The sequence below is a fragment of the Maniola hyperantus genome, chromosome 21 (genome assembly GCF_902806685.2).
Source record: "Maniola hyperantus chromosome 21, iAphHyp1.2, whole genome shotgun sequence".
Taxonomy (NCBI): Eukaryota; Metazoa; Arthropoda; class Insecta; order Lepidoptera; family Nymphalidae; genus Maniola; species Maniola hyperantus.
The window spans coordinates 1,780,466-1,794,358 of NC_048556.1; the positions used below are offsets into that span (position 1 = coordinate 1,780,466).

At 37.6% G+C, this 13,893-nt stretch overlaps 1 protein-coding gene across 2 annotated transcripts in view; it reads right to left on the bottom strand.

Moving 5' to 3' along the window:
- Positions 1-13,893, bottom strand: part of ss (spineless) — a 151,439-nt gene that overhangs the window by 10,271 nt on the left and 127,275 nt on the right. For both annotated transcript variants that reach the window (XM_034980129.2, XM_069505908.1), the window contains 2 exons: positions 6,932-7,026; positions 6,105-6,194 (listed from right to left, as the gene is read on the bottom strand). In XM_034980129.2, coding sequence (XP_034836020.2) covers positions 6,105-6,194; positions 6,932-7,021 — 180 coding nt within the window. In that variant the 5' untranslated portion in view covers positions 7,022-7,026. The remainder of the gene's footprint in view (positions 1-6,104; positions 6,195-6,931; positions 7,027-13,893) is intronic.

Sequence of the window (13,893 nt, forward strand, 5' to 3'; positions counted from 1 at the left end):
ACTCATACACGCCATACACACAATGACTATTTTTTATTTTAGCTCCGTTCAATCGAACTCATCCTGTCAATCACAGATGTTGGTGAAGACTGTTAAGCTCGTGCACGTCACTCTTTTTTGGTCCCGGCAGAATACCAGCGCTCAGGTTTTATTCTTAAAACCTGCAGCATTAATGCTGAGCTGGGGCCATTTCATCTTGTGCCAAGTGGGTGCAAGAACTAATTTTAGATTAAATTAATTATTAAATACTTCTTATTATCTACTAACTACTACCTACTAACCATTAATTTTAAGTTTGTTTGTACCTACCTTAGGCATAAGATGAATAAACTAGTTTTCTTTCTTCTTCTTTCTTCTTTCTTTACTTGACCAACTAATATAATATAATTTGCCCGATCATCTACGGATATTTTTTACAAAACTAACTCCACTTTAATGTGACCTTTAATGTATAATAATTAAATTATTCCACCTGGAACGTTAAGGGAGACCATGTGCCCCATTAGCCGGGCAATGGGAAGTGGATCGATGGCCAGCCACCTGGTGAGACGGCGGAGTTAATCTACCAGCCCGTGTTCCCTTGTTCCCAAATATACGGAGGGGTGTGCGTTATTGTAATTTTTAAATCAAGCTTTTATTGGCCTGAGGGCATTTCGGTTTTAATGTTTTGGTTCTTTCAATTTAGTTATGATTTTTTAAGTTAGAATCATGAAATTTGGTAGGTAGGTAGGCCTTATACCACAAGTAAAGGAATAAATCCGATAACCGTTTTGTGGTTACATCACAAAAAATTAAAATGCATTTTCAATTTTCAAAGTAAGATAACTATACCAAGTGGGGTAGCATATAAAAGGGCTTTGCCTACGTCCTGCACGGTCTAAAACAGATTTTTATTTATTTTTAATCATCATAATCATAATCATTAACATGCTCGGATTTTATGCATAATAGTTTTTGTATTATCATGCAAAATGACGAAAAAATACCCGAGCACGGAAGTCTGAGGAGAAATCGCTGATATTAATGGCACTTAATGATAACACAATATCACATGAAAAAGATGATTGTACCAAAGACATTTGACAAGTAAAATATCTTTGGATTCTGCTTTGAACATTGACTTATACATTACTTCGTATGGACAGGGCTATTGAACAAACAAAATGGCACCGACTCAGTGGTGCTTTTGCACCAATGCAATCTCAGTGACGTCTGGATTTCGAACGGTTCGTTAATTAATATCTAAGAGGTGGCGCTAATTTATTTGGTTCCAAAACCGTGAAAAATTTTGTTCGTCTGACCATATCTTGTCGTTTATATCGATGGCTTTGAAGCGAAACTTTCCCTCCCAATACAAACGTACCTACCTATTATATACCAGAATGCTTGCAATAATGTTTATTTAAATCAATACCCCCATTTTATGGCACGTGGCGGCGTCACGACTTAGTACCGGCCGATTTAATGATTTCCAAATCGATTCGGTTTTAAGGGCGGTCTCTCCGTCGCTCTCCACATACAGACTTATTTTGGTTCTGAATGTTAAACAATCTAAGTCGATGTAATTTAAGGAAGGAATTTCACCATCACCACATGGGTGTCTGGTGCACTTCGACCGTCCGCTGTGCCAGATCCTTTTTTCCACGCACATGCAAACTGTGGAATCAACTCCTTTCAGCGGTGTTCCCTTTAGATTACAACATGTGGTTATTCAAGGGGCGGACCAATAAATTCAAATTTCAATTCAAAGTGCTGCAAATGTTCATGGGCGGCGGTAATCACTTAACATCAGGTGACCTGCCTGCTCGTTTGCTCGCTAACTCTATTAAAAAAAAGACACCTTATAGAAATTAATGTCAGTATATATTTTAATGTAGATAATGGGTAAATAGCACGATTTATTTGATGTTTTTATGTGTCGATATTTCATTTTTCAACCCAATTGCATGGGTCGTGGCCACGACGGACCTACCTCTTTACTAATCTACATTAGAATATGTCGTTAAACCACGGAATAAGCTTAAAATTATTAAGTAGTTAATGTCAGTAGTTTGCCAGATTTCCGTAAAAATAACTCCAAAATAATTCTATCGACAAAAGGAGATGGACAAAAATTGTATGGAGGCGTGCCACAGAGTATACAGAGATGATAATATTTATGTGCCATTTAATAAATATACATTGATGATATATGTGCCATTTAATAGTAAATATAAAAGTCGCATGTTATTTCGCAGTCGTGGCATTAAGTTTGTGATAGGCACCCGGGGCAAATTTTGTACATCTTGTTTCATTGAGTTTGATTGGTAAGCAGTCAAATGAGAGCCAAACTACGTTTGTCTGGAGTGCACTACGAATAAGCCCCCCTATCGACCACCCTGCTATAGAGTAAGATCATTGGGTAGATATGCCAAAAGGTAGGTATAAACTGTTACGAATAATTGTACTGACGGCTTTCTCCCTAAAGTGGATTGGGATATTATGCTATTATTGTAATCGTTCGTCGAAGCAGAACTTAGAGGCATTGTATTAATTAAAAGCCTTCAGGTAGAGATACTGGAGCTGATTCTCTTGTCTAAGTTCAGGTCTAAACCTATTGCCATCCTTTTCCGCAAGTAATATTATGAAAGGGATAGCAAAAGATTTAGACGTGTCATTTTAGTTTAGTTTAGAGATTGTGTACAACGGAATTAGCCACACTATATGTATTGTTTTCAGCGTTTAAACTATCGTGACTGATTTCCATTATACATATCTTACACCCGGCTTTACTCACGTGTTTAGTCCACGTTAGCCTTATTATAAATGCGAAAGTGTGTTTGTTTGTTGGTTTGTCCTTCAATTACGTTGCAACAGAGCAACGGATTGACGTGATTTTATGCATCATATCCCAAACACCCACACTATAGTCACTATATTCAAAGACCTGGAGAGTGATATATTTTTATTCCGGAAAATCAAACAGTTCCCATGGGATTTTAGAAACCTACAAAGTCGCGGGCATCAGTTAGTTTTTGTTTTGTTTGTTTGAAAAATGTCTTTATTAATAAATAAACAAAAATATATACATAGTTTATGTCCTATTAACCTAGGATAAACACATAAAAATATAATTAAACATAGTTTGGCAGGCTAAGACGCCCCTTTCAAACTTACCAGCTTCATATTTTACCGTTCTATTTACACCATAAATACACCAACAATAGGATAAAAATTAGTTATGCTAACCTTAGTACACCGGTTATCACTTGTAAACATATTATTTTTTTACATTTAAAGCACTATTTCTAATATTCTATCATAAGTACAAAATTTATGTAAGTAGTTAATTTGACTAATCACTAATCTTATATTTTTTATTTAACGCTAGTTGAGGGTAAAGGGGCATCAGTTAGTAATAATAAGTATGAGTTGCGTATTGAAAGCAAAGAGTAGATATAGGCACCTACCTATATTTTAGTTTTTGTAGTCTTTTTTGTACACATTAATTAGTCTATGAGCCCGCAGTGGCTTTTATTACTTTATGGGTTCATAATTACGTCGCGAAAACTATTAAATTAATAAAAATATCTTCGTTTATTATCCTTTTTAGTGTTCTTTACATTGCTTACTTCTGATAAGCAACACGACATACCCCACAGTTTAAAAGGGTCGGAAACACCAAATCCTATTTTATTAATGCACTAGCTTATGCCCACGACTTCACGCGCGGCTACACAAACTACCAACCCCCTATTTTACTCCCTCAGGGCTCGAATTTTCAAAAATCCTTTCTTAGCGGATGTCTACGGCTAATATAGCTAGCTACAATCTGTTTTAGAATGTACAGGTAAAGCCCTTTTATATGATACCCCACTTGGTATAGTAATATTTACTTTGAAAGAGGAAAATACTAATTAAAGTCTGTTCGCTAACATAGTGTCGATACCAGTGGCGTACACAGGAGTTCAGCCAGGGTATGCATTTAGGTATGAACTTATTTTACGGCAGGTTAAAGGGTAAGCAGTGCGTTTATGCCTCTATGAGCTGCACGCCACTGGTCGATACCCAACTAGTGTTTATTATTTATTTTTATTTATTACAATACACATAAGAATAATATAGTAAGTACCTAGGTATTCTATTTTATTCTTAGAATAGAAAACATTTAAGTATTTAACAAACACAGTGAAAAATAAATAATAAAATGCGCCTGCGGGTGTAGCGACACTAAGTTAGTGAACAGACTTTATATTTTGTTCATGTACACATTTTAATTTTTTTTTTGTGGTGTACCCATAGAGCAGAAACAAAGAGGAGATGTTGTATTAAGATTTCCCTATGAAATATCGAGTGACATTTTGCGGGGTGAGGGGTTGTGGAACGCCGCCCACTTCTCAATTTTCCATCTGCGGGTTAGTAGCAAAACTACTCGCTTAGCGACCTAACATCGATATATTGATGTCACTACATAGTTCAGCTATCTCACACTAGATGTCAATAAGTGTAGAAATTACGTATAAAATTACTTACAAATGAAATGTGATACCATTCATAGCATCAGAACGTCTGTCTGAATAACTTTGACACGATAAAACACAACACTTCATCCTTTTGTTCTTAAAAACGCGAAAACACACCGATAATACGAGTCTCAATATATGTGAACCTGACGAACGCAGACAGCATACTAACTAAGGCCCCGCCCACAGTGATGACGTCAGGACCTAGTTGAAAATCACAGTGCACAGTTGCTTAGGCCAACTCCTCTTTGTTTCTGCTCTATGGGTGTACCTATCTAACGACAAATTCCCGGTTTTCGGATTTTTCCCCTTACGTGTGCTATAAGACCTACCTACCTGCCAAATTTCATGATTCTAGGTCAACGGGAAGTACCCTCCAATGTTTCTTGACAGACAACGAAATTATTCTATAAGGGTTCCGTTTTTCCTTTTGAGGTACGGAACCCTTAAAATGTGTTGGCCAAAACTGGCACTAAGTTATAATAAACTCATAAACTTAATTAACTCGAACTATGAATAAAAGCGGACCCCCTAATAAAAACCTAAAGTACCTAAAGGCCTTTTTAAAGCCATTTATCGCAGTAATTATATTTTTATGGAGTCACCCGGACGAAAATTCGACCACTACCGTATCATATATTTGCTATGATTAATATTATAGCTTTTCTATGGTGGTCTCGCGTTTATATGTGAAATTAGGTCAGTTTTTTTCTTAATGGTCGCAATTAATTAGGGAAATGCGATAAAAAGTGGTGATATATGCACTTGTGAAGGTAGTAAGGGCTTGTGGGGGGGGGGGGGGGGGGGCTATATCGGTGTTGTAACTGTTAAGTACATTGTATTTTTTGTAATGTTATCTGTATACAAAAGGAAAAGGTGACTGACTGACTGACTGACTGACTGATCTATCAACGGACAGCTCAAGCTATTGGACGGATTTGGCATGCAGATAGAGCTGTTATGACGTAGGCATCCGCTAAGAAAGGATTTTTAAAAATTCAAAACCTAAGGGGGTGAAATAGGGGTTTGAAATTTGTGTAGTCCACGCGGACAAAGTCGCGAGCATAAGCTACTAATATATCAAATTCAAAGTCCTGACTGACTGACTGACTTATATAACAACGCACAGCCTAAACCGCTGGTCCTACAGACATATAATTTTGAGGGTGTGTTCTTTGTAAAAAGTAGGTATCCACTTAGAAAGGATTTTTCGAAATTCAACCCCCATCTCGATTTTCTAAATTTCACCCGAGCGAAGCCGGGGCGGGTCATCTAGTCTTTTCATAATAATAGACCAATCAACGGCTTCATCATCATCATCATGATCAACTATTATAATTAACTGATAATAATTAATTATTAACGTCACGCTGTACGGAAATAGAGTAATTTATGCTGAGAAATTTTTTAATGTTTAAAAATTGATTATTAAAAAAAACTTTCCGTGACGTTAATAATTAATTCTAGCCCCATAAACTACCACTATACAAAAAATCACATCCTTTTATTACTGTAGTAAAAGATCCTATTGCCAGGAATTGCGGAATTTCAAATGCCCATGTAAGCGTAGCTGAAGAAGAGGAATGGATTACTCTGACTAACCTGGTGGAAGCCCAGGTAGCTCTCGATGCTGTGCGTGGCGAAGAACACTTCTCCTTCACACGTGAGGATCATCAGGAAACCGTTGAGTGCCTGGAATCATCACAATGAAAATTGGATAAAATCATCATCATCATCATCAACCGATAGACGTCCACAGCTGGACATAGGTCTCTTGTAGGGACTTTCACACGCCACGGTCTTGCGCCGCCTGAATCCAGCGGCTCCCTGCGACTCGTCTGATATCGTCCGTCCACCTAGTGGGCGGTCTTCCAACGCTGCGTCTTTTGGTGCACTTTGTACCAAACATATTAATTACTAGCTTATGCTCGCAATTTCGTCCGCGTGGACTACACAAACTTCGAACCCCTATTTCAAACCCTTAGGGGTTGAATTTTCAAAAATAGCGGATGCCTACGTCATAATATCTATCTGCATGCTAAATTTCAGCCCGATTCGTCCAGTAGTTTGAGCTGTGCGTTGATAGATCAGTCAGTCAGTCAGTCATTCAGTCAATCAGTCAGTCAGTCAGTCACCTTTTCCTTTTATATATTTAAAGATCACAACAAGTGTTATAGTGCATTCAATATTACCTGGCGCGTTTCCACATGCAACCGTCTTTAGCAATAACATTAAGGATTAAGTCGTGGCGGGTGAATTATTTGTAAACACTTGCAAAATACGTGCGGCGTTTCAAACGGCTTTGATACTTTCCCAATATTATCTTCCAAGTTCTTTAAAAATGAATGGACTCTATGAGTGTTTGGTTTATTACCCCTATTGTGTACGTTCAAGTGGAAACGCGCCAGTTAATACTGAATCTACTGTACCTGTAGGAACATCTCGCCGTCCGGCATGATGTGGTCGTAGTGCGCGTGGTCGCGCCGGTGCGCGTGCAGCTCTTCTTTCTCCTTGTGCATGACCACTGGAACAGAACAAACGATGCACTATTAGCAAAGCCTGAAGAGATACCGCTAACTATGGGCACATAAGATATAATAGGTATAAGGTACAATGAATACACCCAAAATGGACCGTCTCCTTGTGGTTATATCACACAAAAAATTAAAACGTGTTCATGAACAAATAGTTAAAACGCGCCAGCCCTATTTCAAGTTCAGCCTACAAGCGTAGCGCGATAGTAGTAGATTGTACTCTGCCTGCTATATGGGCCTCATAAGCAAGATCAGAGTCACTCAGCGGGCGATGCAGAGAGCTATGCTTAGTGACCAAATCAGAAATGAGGAGATCCGTAGGAGAACCAAAGTAACTTATCCCCCCTCAGCTTTCTACCAGCGTACCGCAAGACGACGGGCAAGTTTCCACCCCTATGTCGTCAACATTTTATCTACGCGTACGAAACGCTTTGCGTCATCATTCCTTACAGGCATGGCGAGGGTCTGGAATACTCTTCCGAGATCAGTGTTTCCTGCCAATTATAATCCGGGTATCTTTAAAACAAGAGTGAACAGTCACCTTCTAGGCAAATGCGTCCCGTCCCATCTTAGGCTACATCATCACTTCACATTAGGTGTGATCCTGGTCAAGCGTGCGCCCATAATGAATAATCTAAAAAAAATTACATAGCTCAGCGGGTGGCGAAGCTGAAATGGCAATGGGCAGGGAACATAGTTCGAAGAACCGAGAGGCGTTGGGATCCCAGGGTGCTTGAATGGCGACCTCGCACCGGAAAGCGCAGCGTTGGAAGACCTCCAAAAAGGTTTACGGATGACATCAGGCAAATCGCAGGGAGCCACTGGATTCAGACAAGCGGCGCAAGACCACGGCGTGGGGAAGTCCCTACAAGAGACTTGTGTCCAGCAGTGGACGTCTATCGGTTGGCGATGATGAAAAAGCACTCGTCAGCGGAGTTCCGACTAGCCCCCCAATTGTGTAAGAATAACCATTTCATGGCTATCGCAATTGTCAGGAAATTCTGCCCTTTGATTGGCTGTGAAAAAATGTAAACAGCGTATCAACCAATCAAAGGGCAGAATTTCTTGACGATTGCGATAGCCATGAAATGGTTATTCTTACACAATCGGGGGGTAGATTACAACATGGACATTCGAGGGGCGGACCAACAAATTTCTTAAAGACCGGCAACGCATCAGCAGTTCCTCTGGTGCTGCAAATGTTCCTGCTCGTTTGCTTGCTATTTGTAATTTTTTTAACACTGGGGTCCCAAATTGTTGGAATGTGACCTCGCATTGGAAAGCGTACCCTTACTAATGGTTATACGGTAATGGTAACCTGAATGCAGAGAAATGTCAGGCATGCAGGTTTCCTTACGATGTTTTTCTTTACTGTTAAAGCAAGTGATACCTAAGTACTCCTTCCATTTCTTAAAATACACATAACTCCATTATATTTAAGGAAGTTTTTAAAAAGTTAGAGGTACGTGCCCGGAATCGAATCCCGGACCCCTCGAATAGTAGGTCTGTCATTCGCCAAGTAGGTAAGTGATGATAGGTACCTATTGTGATTATAGGCTCTGTAACTAAAAAGGCGGGGTTATGACGACAAATCACAGCAGTAATTGGTTTAGGGAAGCTGTAAGGGGTGATTTGTCTTTCGAAGCGAATAAGTACTTTATGAACATCGAAATAAAGATCATAATCGTCTAAAATCTAAATCATCTCAAAATGTGTAGGTAGGTAAAAAAATATAGCAAATAATTGCTTGTGACCAAGAGTGGGAGTTGGATATGCAATTGAAGGGAAAAAACCGGCTAAGTGCAAGTGATACCGCGCACCGAGGGTTCCGTATTCGGGTATTTTTTCGACATTTTGCGCGATAAATCAAAACTATAAAAATAAATAAAAATCTGTTTTGGAATATACCTAGAAGTACAGCCCTTTCATATAATACTCCACTTGGTATAGTTATCTTACTTTGAATATTGAAAATACTAATTATTTTTTCATTAACACATTTCAGTTTTTCATTTGTGACACAACCAAAAATTGACGGTTAAAAATTAACCAAGTGCGAGTCAGACTTGCACACGAAGGGTTCTTTCCCGTCGTACAAGACAACATATTTCAATTTGTGTTATTTTCATGGCCGCCATTCTGATTTTTTTATTATTTGTTCTTAAACTGGCAATAGAAATACAAATCCTGTGAAAATTTCAACTCTCTTCAACCTCTTACAGTTCACGAGATATAAGCCCGCTGACAGCCAGACAGGCATCAGCTAGTCAGTCTGTATAAGGCCTTGAAAACAACAGTGACAGTATAATAATAAAAAAATGAAACTGTCAATTGTTTCGGCACAGCAATCAGCGTAATTTCGATATTCGAAACCAAACACACAAGCACGGCCAATTACTGCCAACGTGAAATACGCCATCTGGCACTAGGGATGTCCTATAACTGTTTATCGATAACAATAGTTATAATTAATTATATTATTAGACCCGTGTCCGCGTGGAATTAGGTATTTTAAAAATCTCGTGAGAACTCTTTGATTTTTCGGGATAAAAAGTAGCCTATGTCACTCTCCAGGTCTTTATCTATTACCCATGCACAAATTACGTCAATCGTACCGTTGCGACGTGATTGAAGGACAAACCCACAAACCAATAAACCAACAAACAAACACACTTTCGCATTTATAATAAGGGTACTGATTGTATGGATAAGTAGTGATGAGATATTTATAATTAACTAGCTGCCCCGGCGAAATTCGTACCGCCTAACAGTCGATTCAAATTTTTTAAATTTTTTCTCCGTAAGAACCATCCCCGTACTTCAAGAAATATGAAAAAAGATTTAGCGAAATCGGTTCAGCTGTTCTCGAGATTTGCGATCAGCAACATATTTAGCGATTCATTTTTATACATATATAGAGATTCATTCATGTCCTTTTAATTAAGGCTTACCACATAGCCTATGGTCAGGAGTTTAATACCTCTGACTTTTTGGACTTATGAGCAATTTAAGCTTAAATAATATCTTTAATGGTTAAGGAAAATATCGTGAGGAAACCTGCATGCCTGAGAGTTCTCCATACTATTGGCAAAGTTATGTAAAGTCTGCCAATCCGCATGTGGCCAGCGTGGTGGACTATGGCCAAATTTTCATATGGCTTCATTCGGAGAAGAGACCCGTGCTCATTAGTGAGCTGGCCATGGATTAATGAAGACGATCATGAACTAAGACTTGCTTAAGCTTTGGCTTAAATAAATGTACTTAAAATTTCTGCGTTCTTCCGTTTAGGAGTCTACATAATAATAGGTATGTTTTGAAAAATCTAAAACTCAACGCAGCAGTTTGTCTGTCCGTTCTAATTATATGTAATAATATTATGTCAGTCAGTTAGTTTTTGCTCCATGTGAAAGTCCCGTCTAAATCGGTTCAGTAGTTTTTGCATAGACAAATTAATCGTTGTACATATTTTACACATAATTATTGTTGTATTTATAAAATGTAATCTTAATGAGTAGGAAAAAGTTCATTATTCATGTTAATTATACTCCAAGAACTTTTAATACATAAAGTATTAATGAAGAAATGCGTATAATTAATTCAAATAAATATCGTTATTTATCATGCGATACGAATAAATATGTCAGATTTGTCGTTGCTTGTATTGTTGTATATTTACACATGTAATATGAATGTAAATGAAAAAAAGTCTCTTTAATACAAAGTTGTGTTGAATATTAAATATTTTTTATTGTTGACTTTATTTATGCATATCTACGAATAGATAAGAAAATGAAAGCAGTTGTTTTTTTAACAATAATAAAGCATAAAGTAGAAATAAAAAAGTAGGTAGGTATGTATATTAATTTATTTTCATCGAACCAACACGAGTAACCGATATAGCTCAACGGGTTGCAAAGCTGAAGTGGCAATGGGCAGGGCACATAGTTTGTAAAACCGATAGGCGTTGGGGTCCCAAGGTGCTGGAATGGCGACCTCGCACCGGAAAGCGCAGCGCTGGAATACCCTCATTAGGTGGACGGACGACATCAGATGAGTCGCAGGGAGCCGCTGGATTCAGGCGGCCCAAGACCGTGTGGAAGTCCCTACATAGGCCCATGTCCAGCAGTGGACGTCTAGCGGTTGATGATGATGATGATTAAATCGAAAAGTAATAATATTAGATACGACGCCTTCCAAAGCGCAGTCGTAACTTGTGATTATAATATAACTATAACCAACTATAATTATAACCAATCTAAAATAAGGGCTAAAATCGTACTTTTGACATGACAGTTGACACGAGTTAAAATGGCGAGTGAGTTCCCATTTTGTACGGACTATATCCGTAATCTGTCCATATGTGGGTACTCAGCGACGTTGTTAATTGTCAAAAAGGGACATGTAATTTTTGACAAAACTATGCTACTAAGTTAGATATTATTTTCTATGTTATTTCCGATAAACAGATACTAAAATAGCAATAAATTAAACAGCTTATCGAGATTTTCATTTTCATTTATACAAACCTGTATCTTTTCGTTGAATGTGTTGGATTTATAGATTTTCGCGGCGTGATCAAAATAAGGTAGCTGGCAATCGACTCGATTTATCGATAATGTCCGTCCGTACGTCACTAATGGAGCTCAGTGGGTTTTATCACACATGATCATCAGTACCGAATATCGAAGAGTGTATTTTTAAGGATAAATATTTGAGCTGGACAAGGACAACGGAACGTAAGAACTGTACAAGTCGCTCACATTACAAGATGAGAACCGAGTGGCGCCAGCGCGGCGTGGCAGTGTCAGTAGCTGTGCCATTAGTGCGAGTAGTGTGTGTTACCACCAGGTGAGGCCGCAATCAAAGTCTACGTGTCATCGAAAAAATAAAAAATAAAGAATTAGAAACCTATTTCTCTTCGCTTCATTAAATTGAAATGTCATTTTAGATGAACAGATACTAAAATGACAATAAATTAAACAGCTTATCGAGATTTTCATTTTCATTTAGACAAACCTGTATCTTTTCGTTGAATGTGTTGGATTTATAGATTTTCGCGGCGTGATCAAGATAACGTAGCTGGCAATCGACTCGATTTATCGATAATGTCCGTCCGTACGTCACTAATGGAGCTCAGTGGGTTTTATCACACATGATCATCAGTACCGAATATCGAAGAGTGTATTTTTAAGGAATAAATATTCGAGCTGGACAAGGACAACGCAACCTAAGAACTGTACCTACAAGTCGCTCACATTACAAGATGAGAACCGAGTGGCGCCAGCGCGGCGTGGCAGTGTCAGTAGCTATGCCATTAGTGCCAGTAGTGTGTGTTACCACCAGGTGAGGCCGCAATCAAAGTCTACGTGTCATCGAAAAAATAAAAAATAAAGAATTAGAAACCTATTTCTCTTCGCTTCATTAAATTGAAATGTCATTTTAGATGAACAGATACTAAAATGACAATAAATTAAACAGCTTATCGAGATTTTCATTTTCATTTAGACAAACCTGTATCTTTTCGTTGAATGTGTTGGATTTATAGATTTTCGCGGCGTGATCAAGATAAGGTAGCTGGCAATCGACTCGATTTATCGATAATGTCCGACCGTACGTCACTAATCGAGCCCAGTGGGCTTTATCACACATTATGATCGTCATTACCGACTATCGAAGAGTGATTTTTTTTTGCTTTTTAGTGGGAATTGAATATTGAAAATGTACAGAAATAGTGAAAGTTATCTTTCGAATGGTGTTATGGAGTTTTTATTGCTTAAAAATAAAAGGTGCTAATATCTATCTTTTGTTTTAACACTAACTGACCCACCCCTGCTGCGCTCGTCTAGAATTTTTGAAAATTATTTCTTGCTCTATAGAATATGTATAACTTTTGGATGTAACTGATGAATGAACGTCGAGTTACATTACATACAAAATATTAGGATTAAAAAAACAACATTAAATTGAAACTAAAATAAATTAATTTTAATTTAATGTTGTTTTTTAACTTTTGTGTTTATTTATTTATTTTTAATTTTTATTCCACTTATCTGTCGTCTAATTCTCTCTTATTTACTGTTGTATTTTTATTTATATATATATATATACATACGTCTATTTACTTTATTTAATTAGTACACCCCTTCCGCTTTCTTTAATATTTATAATATCATCTACCCTAAGGTTACCTGGAAGAGATCGCTATTTTAGCGATAAGGCCGGCTATTGTACATGCTATCTTTGTTATATGTCTATTGTTTTGGTTTTGGTGTACAATAAAGCATATTTTACTTTTACTTTACTTTACTTTACTTTACATACGAATCCAAGATGGCGTACCACTTAATTGAGAAAAATCCTTTTAATTGCTGCTTCCTGCCGTCCATCGAGTTGTTCTGTGTTATCAGGTGACATCTTTGGAAATAATTACTCAATTGATTGAGGATTTTATCCGGAGGCGAGATAGTCATCGCGAGGTTTAATGATGCGATTGGATTGTGCCACGCTTACTGAATTCCTATACTTCTGGCTTCTTATTTACGGAAACTAAAGTATAATTCATTAGATATCATCAACTGAATCATTATAACATGATTCCAGGAGACCTGCCTTTGCATTTTCAAAATAACATTTTTTAAGTTGCGGTTATTAGGTATGAAATTGACGAATTTTCTAATGACAAGGTCGCTGGCTCCATTGATGTACAATTTATAGTTATTGACAGATTACTTCGCAAGTTGGCAGTGTTTCAGGGCAACGTTCGATAAAATTTTCATAGATTGCGCTTAAACACTAACACCACTAAAAAAGAAAAATAATACCTATAATAATAGACGAACGGATACTAGGTATGCATT